This window comes from Vulpes vulpes, chromosome 12 (genome assembly GCF_048418805.1).
Source record: "Vulpes vulpes isolate BD-2025 chromosome 12, VulVul3, whole genome shotgun sequence".
Classification (NCBI taxonomy): Eukaryota; Metazoa; Chordata; class Mammalia; order Carnivora; family Canidae; genus Vulpes; species Vulpes vulpes.
The window spans coordinates 58,008,601-58,031,651 of NC_132791.1; the positions used below are offsets into that span (position 1 = coordinate 58,008,601).

General features: G+C 38.5%; 1 protein-coding gene across 10 annotated transcripts in view; it reads right to left on the reverse strand.

The window, feature by feature from the left end:
* The window catches only part of MEGF10 (multiple EGF like domains 10), a 164,520-nt gene that overhangs the window by 51,603 nt on the left and 89,866 nt on the right, over positions 1–23,051 (reverse strand). For all 10 annotated transcript variants that reach the window (XM_025994995.2, XM_072728658.1, XM_025994994.2 and 7 more), the window contains 3 exons: positions 8,714–8,960; positions 7,050–7,170; positions 2,677–2,813 (listed from right to left, as the gene is read on the reverse strand). In XM_025994995.2, the coding sequence (XP_025850780.1) occupies positions 2,677–2,813; positions 7,050–7,170; positions 8,714–8,960 (505 nt within the window). The remainder of the gene's footprint in view (positions 1–2,676; positions 2,814–7,049; positions 7,171–8,713; positions 8,961–23,051) is intronic.

The window sequence follows — 23,051 nt, forward strand, 5'->3', positions numbered from 1 at the left end:
GGCCACTCATGTTTTCCTATCTTAGTGACGTGTGTGTGTGTGTGTCTAGAACCCAGATGGGGATGTTATAATTGAAAACACAAATCATGTTGTCAGTGCACTAGCAAAACAATATTTATCAGAAGAGCAATTCAAGAAGAAATTCCCTCTTCACTTTTCTAGTCTTTTTTTGGTTCTTTGACTTCCTTGCTTTAATCTAAAATTCACCTGGAAATCAGCAGCCACTCCCCAACCCTGCATTCCAAATAAGATGAGTATAAGCTTGCCTTGTATGTTTGTTGTTTCTTTGTTGCTTCAAACTTGAGACTTAAACTGTGACAGGATAAGAAAAATAATTATTCAGCTGGCCCTCAGATAACACTGGTTTGGATTGTAAAAGTCGGCTTACATGGAGATTTTTTTTTGAGACACACAGTACTGTAAATATATTTTCTCTTCCTTATAATTTCTTAATTTTTTTTCTCTAGCTCACTTTATTGTAATAATATAGTACATAATACATGTAACATACAAAATATGTGTTAACTGTTTATGTTATCAATAAGGCTTCCTAAACAGTAGGCTATTAGTAGTTAAGTTTTGGAGGATTCAAAAGTTATATTTGATTTTTGACTGCATGGGGCGGGGGGGGGGGTCAGTGTCCCAAACGCCTGAGTTTTTCAAGAGTCAACTGTATTTAATTTTTTAGTGCCCTAAAATATCTGACAAAGCTATTATTTGGGATTCTGTGTGGTTCCATGCCTTTCTCTTCCTGACCCATTTTTCAATAATAAAGTATTAATGTCATGTTATCCAGAACCCAGCTAACAACATCTATCCAAAACACAATTTTAGCCAGGACATAAGTCACAAAAACTTTCTGAGAAGCCCAATTACATATTACAAAAATCACGCTCTGAAGGGCGTCATTAATGCGTAACATCAAAAAATTAAAGTTAAAATCCCTAGTTCTACTAACAAAAGATGAAAAGCCTTTTAATGAAGTTCAACAGATACTACTAACAAAGTTCTTAATAAAAACAGGGATTAAGGGGCACCTGAGTGGCTCAGTGGTTGAGCATCTGCCTTTGGCTCAGGTTGTCTGTTTCTTCCTCTGCCTGTGTCTCTGCTTCTCTGTGTGTGTCTCTCATGAATAAATAAATAAAATCTTAAAAAAAAAAAACAGGGATTAAAAAACACTCAAACACAAGAAAGTTTACTAAAAACCAGTAACATGAAACTACAATGGAGCCATTTTCAATAAAATCAGAAACAAGACAGGAATTTTCGCTTTGACCCCTATTTGTCAACTCTGATTTAGAGGTTTAAATTAATGCAATTATGTAAAAAAAATGAAGCAATTATTATAAACACTGAAAAGTAGATACAATTATGTTTTGTAGATGATGAAATAACTATAGTTTTTGCTAAAAATAATATTAGAATTAACTAAAAATTTTGATAGATAAGCTAAATAAAAAACACTCATAATTTTTTCTTTATCCTGAAATAGCCAATTAGAAATAGAAATGAGATTTTCAACAAATTACTTATAAATTTAACAAGAAAGTACAAATTCTAAGTTGGGAGGTGGCAGGGGAGGGGGAACCAGGCTATATGGTTATATGGTATCTTATTAAAAGTCAAAAAATTAGATCAGAGTTTTGGAAAGAAAGAAAATGAGGGAAAAAGGTTGAAGAAATTTTTAGGTCATAGATATCACTAAAAAACAATGATAAATAAATAAATAAATGATTTATTCAATTCCTAGACATCACTCAAATTGATACTTGCTAGTATTTATACAGCTCAGGGAAATCACTCAACTATAAGAAGAACTAATGTTTGTAAGCTTCCTCACAGTTCTAACTGCTTTAATGTACTTACTGAATCCTGATAACAACCCAAAAGAACAGTAAAATTATTATTTGACTATTAATGATAAGGATGTTTCTAAGGACACAGCTTCCAAAAATCTTTGTTTTGAGCCAGTATAGTCCCTTACCTCTCCAGTCTTTTTTCTCTAATTTTACACACATACCCAATAAGCTTGGTTATCTGGTCTTTCAGGATTTAAGAGATGAAAGAGCAAATTACAAGGTGTAAGGTGAGCAAAGCTGTCTGGGGTAACCCTTTACTATCTAATGCAAAAAATGACAGCAGACGGAAGAGCCACATGAGCAGAGCCACGCATTCACTCTTTTTCACATGGGACTGGAGAGCCCTAGAAATCTCATTGGATCTTCCGCAGTCACCACTGCACAAGAAAATGACTGATATTCTTAATAGAATACTGAATCATAAGAAGGTAACGTTACGCCCAACATACTTGCTAAAGATAACCATGTACACATCCAATTTTGAAATAAATCTATCAAAAAGTGTTTAAGATATAGAAGATATAGAAAGTTTTGGTCTTTGAAGTGGCTGTCCAACCACTCGCCTATTTAGCTGGATAGCTGATATTGTATTTATTTTTTAATGCTTTATCCTCAATTCACCATCGTTGTCTATGGCTCACTTTCTACACACAGAGTTGGGAAAAAAAATCTGTCAAATGCACTAATACTTTATAGATGCCTCTGGAATATTACAGAATAGTCACAGACATGTGGTAGCAAAGGTGTTCCCTGGGCTCTGCAAGCTTTCCTTTCACACCATTATGAACAGTCAGAGAAAGACAAGACTCTCCCTTACCGTTCCCCTGTGTATCCTGGACTGCAATGACATTGGCCTGTGGCAGCATCACACGTCCCTCCATTATGGCACTGACATTCTTGTGAACAGTTCTTTCCAAAGCGACCCTCGGGGCAAGGCTGACCACAGACTGTGCCCTGCATTCAAAGAGACTTAGAAAATTACATGGGCCTCCAGCCAGGGAAGGACCAAAGGAGGAGGGAAAGAAGAGACGAAACAGAAAGAGAGGAAGGCATAGGGGAACAGGGCTGCAAGGAAATTAGATGAAGGGGATTTTAGAACACATACACTCTGTTCATCATTGTAAAAATGTTCGACATTTTAAATGGTCTTCTTTACTCGGTCAGCCTATAGCTCAAGATACATTCAAAGACGGCAGAGTGATATTAAGAAACACCCATATTCAAAAACTGAAGTTTAAGATAGTTACATGAAATTATGATGGTAACCAAAGGATTTTATAAATCCTCCTAAGTGTTCTTCCCTGTGTGTATATGTCCAATAAGTCAACAATACTTATTGAGCACCCATTACATAAACTGCAACATCTGGTGCAAATGGAATATCCAAATGTTTTACCATATGTTCTAAAGCAAATACATATTTTCATTGGTTTTATTTCTTATAAGGTAAAATGGAGCATAAGATGGAAATTTTGTATAACCAAATTAACGGTAACATCACTTAAGATATAATAGCCCTATAAGAATGAACCTAGACATTTTATTTCAGAAGAGAAACACTTTTATTTCCAGTAGTTTGAACAAAATTTGCTGGGCCAAGATCAATATTGAGGCTTATTTCCTGGGAAGAAAAATCAAGAGAGTAACTTGGACATGTCTCCTTACCCTAGACACTGTCCATCTTGTCAGGCACTGTCATTATATTTATTCCAATTCTATGTTAATAAGACTAAGTACCAATAAGTCAATGAAATACTCTATGATTTTCTACTTCACTTGGCTATATAACTTGGGCTTGTAGCTTATCATCTGTTTATTGGAGTTATTGTTAGAACAAACAACATATCCCAAATAACAGGGATTTAAACTGTTTTTTTTTTTAACTGTTGCAAGCTGTTGCTTTGTCCTCCTTCTCTCTAAAAAAAAGGCAGACTGTGGGCATTCTGAAATTGGAGGCTAGTGAACACCAGATGGTTTTGTAAATGTTTATTCTGGATAGCGTAAGAAAATACATTTCCTCTAACTCCTGGCTACCCACAAAGGCAGTTGGTGTGCTAATTAAGTCTCCTCTGGTGGTTTCTAGCTATCTACAAACAAGGAAAGTTCTTCCACAGACTCTTGGAACTGAAAAAGCCTTTGAGAGATGATTCAAATCAATGCCTCACTGAGAATCATCTATGCGTCAGGCATAGAGCTAAGCTCTGAGAATCAAAGATAAGGTCACAACCTTTAATTAGTTCACAACACGGTGGGGGCAGGGGGTAGATGTAAAAATAGCTCTAATCCCTCCATTCTAGCACAACACATCAACAGGCCTGAAAAAACAGCATGCCAAGGGTCAACCTGTGGTAAGCAGGAGTTCTGGTGAAAATTTTCATTCTCTCAGGGACTGACTCTACTCATATTTGGTAGTAGTCCCACAACAGCTTCAGAGATACTGTTGAAATATTGTTTGTGAATAAAGATTAATGAGAGCAATAGCTTTAAGTGAGACATTATTCTTATGAATTGAAATACATATGTGTGTATGTGGTAAAGGAATATAAATTCATCTTCGAAAAGCACCTGGAATGACAGCACAAATAAAATGTTGGAGAAAGAAGTGTAAGTTAGATGCTCAGCTATGCAGATAGAGAAATGACCTGAAGCAATCAGTAAGAAATGACTATCAAGGTAAGGAGCCCAGAGTATAGAGTAAGTGATGGAGGAAATGCTCCACCGGGCTGATGGATCCATCCACCCAGTTACTGGGATTCATAGTCCAAACCTGTGATTGCCACTATCCCACATCACAATCACCCCAATCAAGAAGAAGAAAGCTTCAGTTTCAAGATGAGGCAACTCTACGATGTCTATACAATAGTCCTAGCAGAGTATAATGCCTATAGCTCTTCATCCAAACAACATGGAGTTCTCTGGACCCTGGAAACTCTGCTGCCCCAACAAAGCCCTTCCCTTGCCAAGGACAAAACAATGGTCAACATTGGCAAAAGGTTGCATGTAAGAAATAAAGAAGAGAAGGACTCAAACACAATTTAGTATCTCTACCTTGAGCAACTAAGAAAGACATTTTAGTTTTTTCCTAAGAAACTAAGTTTTAACTAAGATTTTTAAAAATCTGAAAAGGAGTAGCCTTAAGAAAGGCTTGGGTGTATGACAAGTTTGTTTCTATTAACACTGACTTTGATGGGTCTGCTTGAGCCATCTCAGTACTCCTCAATAGCTCCCTTTGTGTACCCCATCATCAGGCACTCAGTGAAAGGCCCCCTCACTCTGACTCCATTGTTTTATGGAGTTTCTCCACGCTCTGCCTCTAGAACCAGACCTCGTGTCATCTGCTTACCTTTCTAACTTTCATCTTGGGTCTAATATTTCTTTTCCACCTGTCTCTGGACCCTCATATCTTGAGCTCTCCCTTACTTCCTATGATTCTCACTGGGAGATAGTTTCCAGTTTTCTTTTGCTTCAGGACTACAAGGGCATTAGCAGACCCATTCATCCCAGGCCTGGTTCCTAAGGCTCCAGCTTGGGTGTAGCCCAGTCAGATGGTGGCTTCACATCTAAAGGTCATCTAGGTTGGGGTGTCTAATAGGATAGTGACAAACAAACACATGTCTGGACCTAGGTGAGGGAAGGTCAATATTTAGAAAAATCACATGATGACTGTTAAAGCTATGGATCTAGGTGAGATTTCCAGAGAAGATTTATAGTGAGAAAAGAGAAGGATAAGACTGAAACCTAGGAAGTATTGGAATAGAGTGGTATGGAGAAGAAGGGGTAGGAAAAGAGATCTTCAGTAAGAGAGAGAGGAAGGGGGGGTCAGCAGAGACATGGAGAAACAGATTATAAAAGAGGGAGATGGATGAGCCACAGGGTCATATACTTTGGTGAAGCCAAGCAGAATGAGAACAAAAGGGTCATCACTGAATATGGTAATTAAGAAGTTGGTTATGACCCTACAAACACAGCTCTGCTACAGCTCCTAGAGAAGTAAATTGCTCTCTTAAATTTCGTTTGTTAACGAAGGAAACAGACATTGGCCCTTTACTCCTGTGCCTTTAAGCAGATGTATGCACAAACCAATACAGGTTAAGGATCAGTATCATTCCCTGGTTTCGGAGAAATGCGGTTAGCAAGCCAGTGTTGACATTGAGTGTGTGGCATAACACCTTACCTGTGAGGTGCTACATGAAGAAAGTGTAACATGGTCAAAGTTTGGGAAAAGGGGTGAGTTGCAGCTTCCTCTTAGATTTTCGCACTGAAACTTTGAGAAGCTCTGCAATACTTGGTAAATATAGTTCACCTCAGTGTATCTCTGGATGGCATGACTGTATAATTTTTTCACATAACACTTACCCCGTTGAAAATAATGTTCTCAAAGAACAATAGTGATGCACGGAACTTAATTATAAAAACAGTTATAGACATATATTATTCTATTGTGCTTTGCTTTATTGTGCTTCACAGATATATTGTGTTTTTTTGTTTTTTAAACAAATTGAAGGACTGTGACAATCCTGCAGTAAGCATGTCCTTTGGTGCCATTTTTCTAACAACATGTATTCCTTTTGTGTACCTGAGCCATGGTAATTCTGGCTCAGAATTTTCAAATATTTTTTAAAAAATTTAATTATTATTATGTTTGTCGCAGTGATCTGTGATCAGTGGTCTCTGATGTTTCTAATGTAACTGTTTTGGTATCTACACTGGTTTTTTAGACATAATGCCATTGTACTCTTCATAGAATACAGTACCTTAGTAGTAAACAGCTTTTAGTGTACTAGTTAACCTAAAATTCATTTGGCTCACTTTATTGTGATATTCACTTTATTGCAGAGGTCTGGAGCCAAACCCAAAGTATCTCCCAGGCAACCTATGTTTAGATACTTTCAGGGCTTAACATTGTCTGTCATATGTGAGATGAGATTTTTCCTCTTTTTTGTCCCGAGGGAAAGTTCAGGACAGATGGCCACTATGTTTTACATGAGGACCTTTAGTGCACTTCAAGATTGAATCACCTTCTGCCTGAAAATGGACTTAAGGACTCCAGCTTTGAAAATAGTCAGCTATTTCCAGTAGTGCAATTTTTGACCATCAGTGTAACTTTTCTTTGTACTAGAGTCTTCCATGTGCATTTTCACTTGAGTATCCTGGAACAGGTGGCTCTGGGAGGGGAGGAAGGGAGCTTACCAGCCAGCCCGAAGGGCAAGAGCATTCTCCGGTGACGTGATGACATATTCCTCCATTTTGGCAGGGACATCTCTGCTCGCACTGCGGACCATGCTTGCCAGGGGGACAAAGGTCCTCACAGCTGAGGAATTGATGTGCGACAAAGGATACTGTTATTTACCCAAACTCGCAACCCTCAGGTTCACAGACACAACAGTGCCCAGGGCCCTAAAACAGGCAAGCTTTCTCTGCTCGATATTCTTCATTTGGTTAACATCAAAGCATTAATCATATTAGCTGGAAAACTCTTTGAGCTCTTGCCTAGACTTTTCCCTTCTTTGGGGGTAGTTTCTAGTGAAATGATTTGAATTTGGAGAGAATGTATCCTATCTGAGAGTGCCAATGATGACTCTTCCCAGCCAAACACTCCTTGGGGACAGGGTCTCCCCATGTAACTATTAGAAAGCTCCTGTGTTGCATCCGAAGTCTGCTTTTGTTTGTGGGATTGTTCAATTCTCAGAGGAGATGGAAAGGTCTGCATATCCCCTCCTTTGTGCACAGATTCTTCATAATCAGTTTCCAGCATTTTCTTCTTGAGGCTGATCATTTTACGTGCCCTTAGCCCCCATCCTTTTCCTATGAATAAAGTCTCTTCTCTAAGCCTTTAATTGTCTTGTTTGCTCTCCTATAAAACTGCTCCAAGTTTTCCAAAGCTCTACTCAATTGTGTCCTTAATAAAAGCCCATAAAAGCAATATTAACAATTAAGTAGTTTGAGATGATCATTCATTCTTCTGGAAATCAGGGCTTTCTAGGCTAATGCAGTTTTTTTCTTTAGTTCTACTTTATAGCTGTTAATACTGTTGGCAGGAAGTATTTACCTAATCAGCTGCATTTTTTCAAGTTTTAGTTCTGTGATTTACAAGTGTAATTTTCTCAGTAAGGGAATGAGATTTTTCTCTTTCCTACTTCTCTTTTTTTTTTTTTTTTTTGGCAAATTCTGCCTCTTTTTCTGTTTGCTAATACAAGCCAAAGGAAGAAATGTCCTTCACACAAAATAAAGTAGTGGAGGTTAAGAAGTTGCTTCAGTAGTATCCAGAAAGAATTAAACTATTTCTGTGCATATATCCTACACAAATGTGATACATTTCATTGATGGTCACAAAGCAACATATGTAGTTACAGGCATTAAGTAACCTAGTTAACCTTTCATCATGGACTATTTCTAACATCTTCCCCTATTTCTCTTTTCTATGGCACTGAACCCACCCAACTTTAACCAGTTAATTAGCTGCCACACAGAGCAGAATAACATGGCCTGTTAACAGTTAGCAATGTAACATAAACGCAACTGTGGGGGAATCCAAGCAGAACCTCAAATCTGCCTCTAATGACTCCCAAATATTACCACTCAATGCAACATCCTGGTCCTCTCTATCTCTGCCCTGCCAAAAGGAGAACATGAAACCTGGCCCTTAGACTCTGGTTGGAGTCTGATGTTCAAGGGTCAAACAGCAGGAGCATCTCATGGCTGTCACTGCTGATCATCCCCTCTGTGCCAGAGCCCCACCCTCTCAGAGACTTCAGGCAGCAAGGAAACAAAAGCCTAGGAATCTGACAGTGGCAGCAGCATGAATGGAGAAGGTGAGCGGACTTTGCCATGCTGCTAAGCAGCATGTCACTTACAAGGCTCCAGTGTACCCTGGTGGGCAGCGGCATTCCCCTGTGACGTGGTCGCAGGTGGCTCCATTCTGACACTGGCATCTCTGGTGACAGTCATTACCGTAGGTGCCCTGCTCACAGCGGTCCTCACAACGCCAGCCCCGGAAACCTGCAGCGCAGTGGCAAGCCCCCGTGATGGGGTTGCACAGGGCCCCGTTCTTGCACTGGCACCGGCTGCTGCAGTGGGGACCCCAGTGATCACCATCACAGGCTGCAGGGGGAGAAACAATGGAGGGCATCAGAGTATGGATGCAGGCAATAGCAAGCTCTTCAGAACCAACTTGCATTTGCCCTTGACAAGAATGGCTTGGCGTGCCAGGGTGGCTCAGTGGGTTAAGCACCCACTTTCAGCTCTGGTCATGATCTCCGGGTCCTGGGTCCTGGGATTGAGCCCTCTGTTGGGCTTGGGCAGAGTGGAGGTGGTTTGCTTCTCCCTCTCCCCTGCTCAGGCTCACTCTCTCTCTCTCTAAAATAAATAAATAAAATCTTTTTTAAAAATCTTAAAAAAAAAAAACTAAAAAAAAAAAAAAAAAAGATGGCTTGATGATCCCTTCATCACCATTCCTTAGCTGGACATTGGGCTCTGGTACCAACCCATGGCAATGCTTCATAAATGTGTTCAGCACTAAGTGAGCCACTTCCAGTCACTCCATTGTTTGCTTAAGCAGTGCTACCATTCTCCAGCTTCATGTCTTGCTGAGTCTTGTTTCCTGCATCTGGAGTGCTGAGTTTGATGTGGCTAGAGTAATTGGCTACAGGAGGATGTAAGCAGTGTGGGGGGTGGGGGAGAAGAGGCCAGCTACCCAGATGGGAAGGTTCAGCTCAGCTCAGGCGAGGGCTTTAACACGCTAAGGAGTTGGATTGCATCTTGTGAATAAGGGATTGGTCTGAAAGGATTTTTTTAAAGATTTTATTTATTTATTCACGAGAGAGGCAGAGACACAGGCAGAGGGAGAAGCAGGTTCCCTGTGGGGAGCCCAATGTGGGACTCAATCCCAAGACCCCAGGATCTTTACCCAAGTTAAAGGCAGAGACACTCAACCACTGAGCTACTCAGGTGCCCTTGTCTGAGGGGATTTTAAACAATTAGGAACAATGCAGATTTGCATCCTAGTAAGGTCAGCTGGCTACAGTCTGAGGAAAGGGCAGGAAGGAGCTCACAGCAAGAGGCAGGAAGACTTGCCAAGAAGAATGGCAGCAGATAAGACAATAGGGGAGACTCAGGGGCCTGAGCTCAGGCAGTGATGGGGAAGACCAAGAGGGGTCCTACAGGCTGATCTACTGCAGCATGGACTGACCCTGCTAGGGGTCTAGGCCAGAGCAAGCCAAAGGAAGACTCCCTACCTGCTTTCATGGTATCAGCCAAAAGATATGTGGATTGGGAGGTCATCAGAAAAAAAAACAGAAAATAATTGAGTTGAATATTGAAATTCACTGACTACCCAACAATAGGCATAATCTCAGGTTGTGAGATCCAGCCTTGTGTGGCAGTTGGCACTTCTCCCTCCCCTCTCCCCTCCTCCCTCCTCCCCTCCCCTCTACCTCCTCACAAAGGTAGGAACTCAAGCACTCTTACTCTCTCCCCCAAAAAACAAAAACAAAAACAAAAACAAATGACAACAGGCATATGAAACCAGGTAAGATGGTAATAGAAAACATCATTTGAGAGATAGAGTTAAAAGTATAGTTCCAAAGAAAAGGAAGAGTGGCTGCAATTCAAGTTGATAAGCAGGAATAGGGGAGCAGGAAAGGAAAAATCCTCAATCCCAAACATTCTAAAAATTATAAAGGGTGATGATAAGCAAAACCAACCCTTAATATTCATTGCCTAGCTAGCGGCATATTTATTTATTAATTAGATGCTATAAAAATCATTAGGGAAGATGCGCTGTGCCTGGAGCTCTTAGGATAAAATGCTTTTATGATTTAAAAAAAAAGTTTTCCATCATAAAAATTTTGTAACTTCAATAGATCAGATAAACTATTGAAAAAAAAGAAAGAATAAGTGAATGAAAGAAAAGAAAAAGAAAGAATAACTGAATGAAAGAAAAGAAAAAGAAAGAAAGAAATCCAGACACATAACAACCAACTTATTAGACATGCAGGATTCATCTCCCAACATTAGAACCTACCTTCCTTTTCATAATATCAAAAGGTTTAAATGAATAATTTTGTTTTAAGTCAGTATGGCTTTGTTCTCATTAGTACTTTAACAAACATACTTTAACACAATTAAAAACAATGAGAGGATTACAGAACCTAAAGCAGATGAAGAAAGCAATTACCTAAGAACTCACAATCTTCTTAAACAGAGTAAGATTAGGTAGTAGTTCTGAGATTTAAGCCTAATTGTTATTCATATAGTTGCTTCTTTTATTGCCTATGGACATGGTCAAAGCATTTTTTTTTTCAATTACAACTCCTTCAATCTAGGATATATCCTTTGGGAGAAAAAAAAACAGAGTATGTTTCTTTAAATGCCCTCAGGTACCCAAAAACAGAAGAATTTCTCCTGTGTTTAAGGTAAGCCCAAATAAATTAAATAGTCCTTTGTAACTTGTTCCCTGGTTCATCAATCCTAAGAGTAAGGAAAATCTTCATTCCATTTAAGCTAAATCTGTTATCCTAGAATCTGATCCTTTTTTTCTCCTGTGCTTCTCATGGTGTATCTGATGTGGTTCATCACTGTTCTCTGTATTATACAAGATCTTATTCTTGAAACGTGAATGCATCCTTGACCCTGCTCCTTGCAGGCTAGATTCTCCTTGCAACTTTTACTTAATTTTTAGAAGTCTATTCAATTTCACTCATTTTCTTTGCTGAACCTTCTTGAAAGTTTCCATATCCTTCTCGACTTCTGTGAACCTAAGATACTAAATGAAATACTCTTTTTTTGTAGTGTATCATGGAGGATTAACTGATTGATACAAAACAAAATTTTAGCTAATAAAACTACCTTGATAAGGACATCCAGATCATGTCAGAAGCATTTAGAAAGAAACAAGTGTGGTGGGTTAGAGTTCTTTTTCCCCACTGTGACACTGGGATAAGGGTTGACTGGTACACAGACACTTTACAGAATATGTTTTACAATATCAGGAGAGCAGTAGGAAGAAGTCAAGGTATCAGGGGACAGAACTGGTCTCTCTACTTCCTTGTGACCCATTTCCACATCACATTCAACAACTTCTCTTCCAGAAGAGCAGTCAGGCAGAGACCACTTCTATTTTCTTGGAGTTAGACAAATGCAAAAGAAAAAAAAACAAAACACAAAAACCCTTAGGATACCTCCTCAGGACAGAAACAAGTTCATAGCAGAAATTGATAACTATCAGCATCAAAGAAAGTGTTTCAGGCTTTTAGGGAGATATTATGATGCCGACATGGTTAATTTCCTGGCCATATCTAAGCACCGTGGCATGCTTTGAAGTGACAGCTTCTCTCCTTGGGGCTGTGTTTCCCTAAGAGGCCACTGATACATGGGCCTCACATCGTGAATACCAGGCATCAACATAAGCTACGCCGAGGGAAAAATCCACATACAAAAGTGTATAGACAAATAAGCAGGAAGTAGAACAAGTGGGACACAGAAGCCTGGCTTGAATCTAGGCATCACTGTGACTTCCTTTCCTTTTTTCATTTGTCATATTTAACTGCTGCAACACATCCCTTTTTACAGCTTATCACACAAAAGCCTGTTTACTACAAACACAAGAGTATGTTGACTATCTAGACAAGATGCAGAATTTGTTCTTTTTGAACACCAAGCTTGACCAGTTATCCCGAATTCACGAATTCACGTACTGTGTTTGGAAAGACAGTGTGGAGACTCTGAAGTCAAATCACTTCACATCTTTTACTTAACACCTCACTCTAATCTCAAGGGGCAAGTATTTCACTCCTGAAGAAAAAGTGCCTGAATTGGTTACTGTCACTGGCAACTTAAAAGTAGTTTACATTAAAATGGCAAGAGCTTGAATCTTCTAATAGGAAGAGATATATATGAACCAACCTTTGTTTCAGATTAAACTGAAAAGAACTCTAGTGCACATAAGGGATTAATTTTCAGCTTCTCGTTGCATCTCTTGTTGAGTTGTGCTAACTGTTAGAAATGGACTCTTGATGCAGCATATCCAGATTCATGCAGCTATTTCAGGGGACAGATTAATGAGGGTCTCAGTCAGCACAGACAGTGTGCTCTAATAAGCTCTCACAATCAGATGGAAATAAGAGGAAGTTTAAACTACTGTGTAATATCAGAAGTACAGGGTTCATGCTACAACCCTTAGTGACAACTAGTGGAGCACTGGATCCTCACAAGACAATGGACTCACCTCGGAGCCCTTATACCTACAACGTTCAGTGACACCAGTAAGCACAAGTTACAGCAATGGGTAGGTACTGAATTTACTCAGTTTTATGTGTCAGCCATAGTATGAGGCTTAGAGTTCAAAGGAAAATGGTAGAATGCCTGCTTCTAGAAGCTTATAGGTTAAGGCAGAGGCCTTAAGTAATTAGACAATAAAACACCCTGAGCAGTAGGGTAAGGATATGGACAAGGTATAACAGAAAACACGAGGATGAACCCTAACCAGTGTTGTTGAGTTGTGCAAGGCTTTCCACATAAAAGATGTCTAAGCTGAGACCTAGAGGCAGAGTATGCCCTATTTAGGTAATGGGTGGAGGATTTGTAAGTAGAAGGAGGAGCTCCTGAAAGTGAGGGAAGTTGCAGGAGGTACTACATTCAGAGAAAATGATACATAAAACAGAAGGCTTTGAAATGCCCATGAATGCCTTCTTCTATTGCATCATGGCTACTATCCTCTTCCTGTGCATAACAAAAGAAGTCAGTATAGAAATGAGTAGACACGGAGTGATGTCAGACATGCATCCTGCAGTCCTCCCCAGTCTTCCAAGCTCAGCCCAGAAACCTTCTCTGTCCATCAGGTACATTTTTTTCAGATCCGATCTCAGATGCTCTCTGAAAAAGACATCAGTATATATTTTCCACGACACTCCTCTTGCACTCAGATCACAATTTCTATATACACATGCCTTGTTCCCCATCAAATAAAACTGAATTTCACAGGTGTTAAGACATACTGACAGCCTTTCTTGATCTCAGTTGTTCTCGACCAAAATTTTAATCCCGTAGAGTCACGGGAGCCACCTTGTTGACTTTGATGGTGAGAAGCATTCTGATTTCAGGGATATTAAACTGAGAAAGAACTGTGCACCCCCAGTCATAAAGTAGGGTAACAACAATGATGAGCTTGATATGTACAGGGATAATGTTAACTGCTTTCTTTTCATGAAAACCAGCACTGTTAGGCACTTCTATGGGAAAGTGGATTACCACATCTGTTTTAGACCTTACTCTGGACTAGTGTACCAAAAGCTCTTTAGTCATAAATTCCTCTTTTGAGATTTTTCCAAAACAGAGAAGCATACAGGGGTAAATGCAGTGACAATTCACAATAGTTATCTTGTTAAAAATATTTACACTAAAAAAAAAAAAAAAAAAAATATTTACACTGTGCCCGTAGACATCCATCTAAGCACCTGAAATAGAGGAACTCTCACAATGGCCCTGTGAAGTAGCTAGTATTATATTCCTTTTGTATGGATGAAGAAATGGAGATCCAGGTGATTTGCTAGAAGTACATGGGTAGTAAGTGGTGAAGCAAGACCTCTTGTCTTCAGTATATATTATAAACCACTATATTTTACTCCCTCCAAATATATCGGTGATCCTTATCCCAGTACTGTTTATAGTAACAAAATTGAAAAAAAAAAAAAAACACCTAATCTTCTAGTAGTAAGAATACAGGTGAAAAGAAACTGGTATAATCATGCAATGGAATATTATGCATCAACTAAAAGTGATATTAGAGAGGAATATTTAATGAACTTGAAAGACATTAGCAATATCTTAATTGGTAAAAAGTAGATTAAAAGTGATGGGCACAAGACGATCCAATTGTAGCAATATGTTAGAATGAAGCAGATGAAATTGTTATTAATTTAGATCAAAAAAGGCCAAATATCAGCAACTGTATATGGCTGAACCTAATATCTGGGGAAGGGGGGGAGAAGAGAGAACATGACAAAGATAAAGAGATAGACAGACAGATACTGAAAGGCTTTACGGTCAAATGGTACCATCAGGAATCTCTGGGTCTTAAGAGTATGCTTGATTTTTCTTTTATTCATTTAGATTAACCAGCTTTTCTAAATTTTCTGCAATCATTGTATATCCTTTTGGTAGTAAGAGAAAAGCAAGCAGAAAAATGGTTTTGTAAATGGTTTGATATGCTGAGCATTTCTATTGTTGTGTGCTCCATGCTTTATACACCTCTTTCTAGTCATCACAGCAATTACAACAAGGCTGGTATCATTACCACATTTAGCACACAGAGAATATTTAGGATGAGACCATTTAGGTAAAATGTCCCAAAACACCTGGCTGGTAAGTGGTGGTATCAGAAACCCAAGACTTTCTACAAAGAAAAGTCCAAGCATTTTTCATAGGGTCATCTGGCTCCTAAGTGAGTGAAATTATACATTTTGGTCAAACAGAATATCCCACAATTTCATCAAACATGATCCTTTGAGGCAGAGCAGCAAATTATAAGACCTTTCACTGAGCAAGCCTATGCGGTCAGCCAATGACTCAATATTTAGAGGCAGTGAAAATAGGAAATTACCTTCGTTGTGAGAACATAGGGCACTTCTAGAAGAGAAAATAAAATTAAGGAGATGTCAGATCTGAAGGCCTTCCGGGAGTTGATAACAATTCTGTGCAAACAAAATAGCCAATAATACTGTGAAAATACCGTTAATGGCAGTAGCTTTAGGAGCACACCAAACTGAAAAGTAGGCCCATATGGCACATGGCCAGCATTCAAGGTCTGTTTGATGAGTGAATGAAATGAACAAGAATGTAAAGCACTATAGCTAACTTTCACAAACAAACCTGTAAAACCATCTTAGCACTTCTCAGAACATTCTCCTCTCCTGACCCTCTTTAAACCCTCAGTCCAATTTCCCATTCCAAGGATGGGAAGAGAGTGAAGGCGTTGTAAGGAGTTTCAAATGCGTGTCAGCATTATGCAGCTATTTTCTTCAAATATCACAAAAATTCAATGAGATGTTAGGTTTGTAAGCATCTAACATTTCGCATGCAAAATGGACTTGGTTGGTAATTTGCTTAGTCACTTAGCATTCAAATGGCAAAAGCCAGTGAATCACTCAAACCTGTCAATGTCTCCAAAGCTGTGATCTTGCCCCCACACCATATGGACCATCTCATCCCAACTGATGCCCATCAGTTACAAAATCTGGTATCAGTGCACATTTGCTATTTCTCTAGATTTCTAAAAGGGAACATTCTAAGACAAAAGTCTCACAGATGCTTGAAAAAAATTTTTTTTTACCTAAAAATGGTCTTTCTCAGGCTTTAAAGTGTTAAGAGCAGTTTCATCAGAATGGTTTTGATACAGAATGTCTCCACATATCCATAGACACAGATGTATTGACAAAAACAAGGCACTAGAAAATTCTTTGAACAAATGGAAGATGGTTTAGTAAATCTTGTGTCTTGGTATAGAGGAAGAATAAGGAAAGGAGAGATAAACAGAAATGCCAAATTGAGGGATGCTCTGGAGGAAAGAACAAGGACACGTGAATACATTGCCTCAGCCAAAACACTCCTCAACAACAACAAAGGAAAGGATGAAATCATTTTTCCCTTAGATGAAGGAGTAATGTTTACCATCAAGTTCACCTTGTTACAAAAGTCATCAATCACCAGCTGGCTCAAGGAAGGGTATAATCATTTAGCATCAGACAGACCTGGACCCTAGCTGAGCCACTGTCACTTCATAGCCATAGAACTTGAGCAAATCCCCAACCTTTGTTACACTTCATTTTCCAATTGCCCCATGGAAATGGTGGAACATACTAATTACACAAAAAGTACTTGTTGGTAGGTGTGACACAGCACAGAGCTAGTATACCAGAAATTTTATCCGATGGTTGGCACAATGGAACATCCAACCCCAGGAAAAAAAAAACACTCTAGAAAAACATCCTCCAGCTGTACATAAAGCGAGAATAACAGGCCTGTTGCTGGTTGGTATTATTTGTTTGTCTTGCATGAATCACTCATGAGAAAAAGGACAACTTGGTTCTCACAATGTGAATTTCAAAAACAAATTGCCGACTAACTCCACAAAGTAAAAAAACAAGCTCTGGTATCATCCCTTTCAAGTGTTTTTCATAAAGCCATTTGGAAAAAGCTCAGGCCCACAATGAAACTCAGTTGTTATGTGACATCCCATTCTGAAATGCCAAATAAAAACTGGATTTAGAAATTTCCCCTACTGGCTAATGACCCATGTGTCCAGAGGAGTAGGCTTGTACATGGAGCCCAAAAATATAAAAGGAGGAATTTAGAAACAAACCCATGAACTCCTTGGTAATTTTCCCCTTAGCATAAGGAAATAGATGATCATAAATAAAATCAAGAGAATCTTGCCATGTTACTGGCGCCAATCCCAAGGACTTGATTTTGCCTCAAGCTTATCTATAGCCATTAAGACAACAGAAGCAGCCTTGAAACTCACTATAAACTTTAAAATCCTTTTCTAAAGCAACTGGTTCTAAATTACAGAGAACAAAAAAAGTGGCCAATTCTGTGTACTCACATTAGGTCTAAACAAATCCTAGATGAAATGAGCTGTCTGTGTTTGGTTGTCCTTTTATTTTGTTTGTCTTGGTTTAATACCTCCAGCATCTGAGAAGTCAAACTGTAGAACTCTACAGAGTTCAAGAAGCTTGCGGATACATCTCTACTAAACACTTAGAGAAGGATAACACTCTATTTTGGAACTCAGCCTTATCATAGGCAAAGTGATGTCAGTTTATAATACATAACTACCCTCACCAGGATTGCTGTTTAAAGTAAGACTCCTTAAGTGTCCTTAACTTTTAAATGTCAAGTACTGGGATGCCTGGGTGGCTCAGTGATTGAGCAGCTGCCTTGGCTCAGGGAGTGATCCCAGGGTCCTGGGATCGAGTCCTGAATTGGGCTTCCCACAGGGAGCCTGCTTCTCCCTCTGTCTATGTCTCTGCCTCTCTCTGTGTGTGTGTATCTCTCATGAATAAATTTTTTAAAAATCTTTAAAAATAAAAAAATTTAAATGTCAAGTGCCTATTAGAATATAGCACTCAGTCATACTGACTTAAAAATATATTTTATTTACATGGAAGTTTGCTGTCACGGTCACCACTGACTGTAAACATAGGAAAATTGGGGACTATGGGAAAAATTAATAGGGAAGAAAATTCAACCCTTTGTATTCTAACAGATAGACAAAGCACAAGTAAGTCACTTTCAGGAAAATCTCTCTATGGAGTGAGTATCTTTCAGGAGGGACCAAAATAATCTTCTCCTGTCTCAAAGGATAGAAAAACATGGTTCTTCTTGAAATATACACCCTGTCTTCCTAAGCTTTGGTTCCCTCAGGGTCTTTTATCTCCCTGTGATTTCATTCCTTGTGCTTCAGGCTAACAAGGCTATGGCGCGTCATTCCCTTTGTTGATGTAGAAGAAAAGATCATTCAAAACATCAAGTGCTTTAAAAAGAAAACAACTTTGTAAAGCTTCTCCATCCATGAAGAAGAACAATAAAAATGTATTTTCCAGATCCTCTGAAAGCTCTAAAACCTCATGTCCTTCATATGTCAAAAAACCCACTGGAGAGCTGACAAAGTGCCAACAGTCACTGTGGACAACTACCCAGTGCTGTTTATATTAATATTATTCAGTGGCTGAGAGAAAACCTTTATTCTTCTTTTTAAAAATGTTTGTTAAATGAATTTTCAAAGCATGAAATGTCATTTTAGAACTTCAGTGTATGCTTATCTCAAATTATGAAGCAGAAAAACGGGCGTGAAATGTTTATTCTTTAATGTGTCTAAATATAAATGTTGATGTCTCTCAGTGAGAGCATATTAATGACCCTATTCACAGAGCAGGAAAATCTCAAGGATATAAATTGTAGACTGGGATTAAGTAAAGGATTTGAGAGGATTACATTTATTCACTGAAGTCAAAAGAATAATAAGAACTGGGAGCCACTGCAAGGTATCTTGCTTTATAAAGCCTTGTCATGTTATCGTTCTTTTGCTCATCTATTTTCTCATTAAATATGTATTAAGTATCTCCTATGGCTACTAAGTTCAGTTTTTTGAGCATGTACTACTTGTTCCTGCTTGACATATTCTACAGCCAGGTTTCTTTACCTACTGGAGATGGTCCACAGTGAGACATAACAAAGCAATATGCCAAGTGTCTCAGTACACAGGATGCTCGAGGAACACGGAAGGTCTGTGTTATGTGCACTGTGTCTTTGGGCAGAGGAGAGAAGGGATGGGAAGAAAGCTTCCAGGTGAAGTGTGGCTTCAGGAAAGCCCCAAAGGGTAAGTATTTTGGACCACCACTCTGCAAGTACTAGTTATCTTCATTCTGGATGTGAGGGCCAAAGGGCAGAAGTCTTAAATATTTGCTTAAAATCCCACAGTAAGGAGAATGGGTCCCCAAACCCTCAATGCAATCTGCATGGTCTGAAAAATTTAATACAGTTTTCTTGAAAAAAATTTTTTTTAAGATTTTATTTATTTATTCATGAGAGACACACAGAGAGAGGCAGAGACACAGGCAGAAGGAGAAGCAGGGTCCCTGCAGGGAGCCCGTTGCAGGATTCAATCCCAGGACCCCAGGATCACGTCCTGAGCCAAAGACAGACAATCACTGAGCCACCCAGGTGCCCTCTCCCACCAAAGTTTGTTAACTATAGGACACTACAGGTAATACTGTAACAAAGGCCCATGTACACTCAACCTAGAATTAATTGTTGTGAACACTGCGCCATCTTTGCTTCATCATTTGATGTAAGAAACAAAACATTACAGATAAAGTCCCCTTTGTCTTCTTGTGCCTAGTTCCCAGCTCTTTCTCTACCCCTTAGAGGTAACCTCCGTCGTGATTTTAATGGGCATCCTTCTAGTCTGTATATATATATATATATATATATATCCAGAAATGATAAAATAATAATATAATGCATAATAATAAAATGTGTCATTCATTAGTTTTACATAAAATGTATATATCACTGTGCTTCTTGCTTTTTCTACCCAATATTATGATATTGAGATCTATTAATATTGCTACTTTGCCAATATAGTGGAATACTATATATTGATTGGTAGGAATGAAGGGCTACACAGTATTCCTCTATATTAGTAACCACTAGTTAATTTATTTTTTCCCTTATTCATGGCCATTTTCAGTTGTTGCAAAATTTCCACTGTTACAAAGACACAAAAATCTAGCTCCCAGTACCTGAAAGCAAAGGTTTTGCAAGGCATATAGACAAATCATAAAGAAATAGAAGTAAAATTACTGGATTGTATGGTATACGCAAATTAAAATTTTACTCTAGAGACAAACAAACTGCTCTCTAAAGTTACTCTGTCAATTTACCCTCATGAGAACAGTGTATGGAATCTTCCTTTCACATCCTTGCCAACACATGGTATTGTCCGACTTCTTAACTTTTGCCAACATGATGGCAAAAATGACATCTTGTTCACTTGCTATGCATGTCACTGATTATTACAAAGAGAAGCATATTCTCATGTCATTAGCCAATCAGGTTTCCTTGCCTCTAAATTATTTTACTGCATCCTTTACCTATTCTAAAGGTGAGGGTTTTTTTTTCTTATTGATTTGTAGAAATTCTTTATGAATTCTATATACTAATCACTTGTTTTATATATATTGCAAAAATCTTTCCTATTCTTGTTTCTCTTTTAACTTTACTTATGATATATTCTATCTTTTTATTAAGATTTTATTTATTTATTCCTGAGAATACACAGAAAAAGAGGCAGAGATATAGGCAGAAGGAGGTTGCCTGTGGGGAGCCCAATGCAGGACTCAATCCCAGGACCCCAGAATCACATCCTGAACCAAAGGCAGACACTCAACCACTGAGCCACCCAAGTGCCCCCCAAAATTTTTTTAACTATAGGATACTACAGGTAATACTGTAACAAAGACCCATGTATACACAACCTAGAATTAATTGCTGTGAACACTGCACCTGAGCCAAAGGCAGATGCTCAACTACTGAGCTACCTGGGAGTCCCTATGATATCTTCTGTCTTAAAGAAGTTTTTAATCTTGATGTGGTCTAATTATTTTAAGTACTGATTTATAATGTAGACAAATCTGATTTATGTAATATAATCTTATAACATAAGGTTCTTTTTTTAAGTGTCTGTTTTTCTTTAATGTATGAACAAAACTTCAGTTATATATCAACATCCAGTTCAAATCAGTTCCATTAAGACTTACACTTTCTATGGAAGTTACTTCCTTTAGTTTTGTGTAACAACAGTGAGTAGTGAAACATTAGGTTTTCACAGAATTTTAAGATGATCTCATCATTTACGGTCTAAGATCTAGGCTCTTGCAAACTCTTCTATTTACTCTGTTGGAATAGCCTTTATTATTTTATTACTTTCTATACTTTTTTAGTTTTATATATGGCAAACATAATTAATTTGCTGCAATATACAGGTACAAATGTTTGAACTTTTAAAAATTAATGAGGTTGCTGGAGTGCCTCGGTGTCTTAGCCAGTTAAGTCTCTGACTTTGGCTCAGGTTATGATCCCAGGGTCCTGAGAATCAGCCTCGCATTAGGCTCTCTGCTCAGCAGAGAGTCCGCTTCTCCCTCCCTCCCTCCCCTTGCTTGCACTCTCTCTCTTAAATAAATAAAATTTTTGGAAGAAAAAAAATAATAAAAATCACTGAGGTTGTCAACGAATTAAAAGATATTTTGACCAGAGAAGGAAAAACAGTGATTTGCCCTTTTTCTTGTTTTCCCTGAAGAAACTTTCAAGTCTTTAAAAAAAAATCCTCTGATACAATCGCAAACCTAAGAAATCAAATATAATTGTGAAAGATACCAGACTATATACTATACCACAACACTTAATTTCATCCAATTAACAACATCACTCCATACAATGAAATGCATGTAGCTCTACTAAAATCAGGTATTAACCTACTTGATTTTACAGGTGGGATAACAAATGAGCCTCCAGGACCACCTAATACATAACACCTAATACAAATCATTAAATAATGATTTCACTCTAAGCAGAATAGCCTGGAAACTCATTTTTGCTGTCAGAAAATGGTTGCTATGTAATTTGAAATAATTTGTAGCCTGAATGTCTTTGCCTAATTTCTTATTGCTCATACTCCATTCTGATACAAATTTAACAACTAACATCTGCATTGTCATATAAAATTTCCACCTTGAGGAGTAACATGTAGATGTTTAGATGGCAGAACTATCAAACATTCCCCATCCAAATGAGGGTTGACTTTCAAACACCTTTCTTTGTCTTGGGGTCACCATGTCAGAAACCTCACCCCTCCACAAGTAATAACCTTGAGGGTAATTACTACAACTTTTCCTCTCTTGAGGGAAAGGAACTCCCACAACCATATTTTTTCATAGTTCATGGAAAACCGTATCTAGCATATCTCACCTGGCTTCCAACAATTTCACTGAAGCTGCTCATTTATGGATGAAGAATCTTCTGCTAAGTCACCAAGGAAGAATGAGCCCCCACTACACATAGCCAGGGTCAATCCAGGAGCCAAAGGAGAGGCTGAGCTACCTCAAGGCTACTGAATGAAAGACTTTAGGTCATACCCCTTTTCTAGAAGATCTATGATTACTTCCTTCTTAACTTCTCTGGATACTTTACTTATATATTTGTGCACATGTTTCCAAACCCTCTGTTCAAATGAAAGCTCCTTGAACAAAGAGGCAGAGTCTTAGTCAACTCTCATATCTCATTTTTGTATCCATTACTATTCCTGGAACATTTATGCTTGCCTGCCTACCTGCATGCCTCCCTTCCTTCCTCCCTCCCTCCTTCTTTCCTTCCACAAATATGTATTGAGCATTATTGTGTGCCCAGCACATGCTGGACATTAAGTGAGTAAATTAGCTAGATAGCAGTAAAAAAAAAAAACAGACAAAATTTTATGGGTCCTACCTCCTAGAAGGAAAGACAGAGCAAAAGCAAAAGCAAAAGCAAAAAAAACCAAAATATCCTCAAACACTGCCATAAACAAGTTTAAAAGATGTGATCTAGAATAATGGAGAACAATCTTAATAAATAAAGGTTGGAGAAAGCCTCTCATGGGGG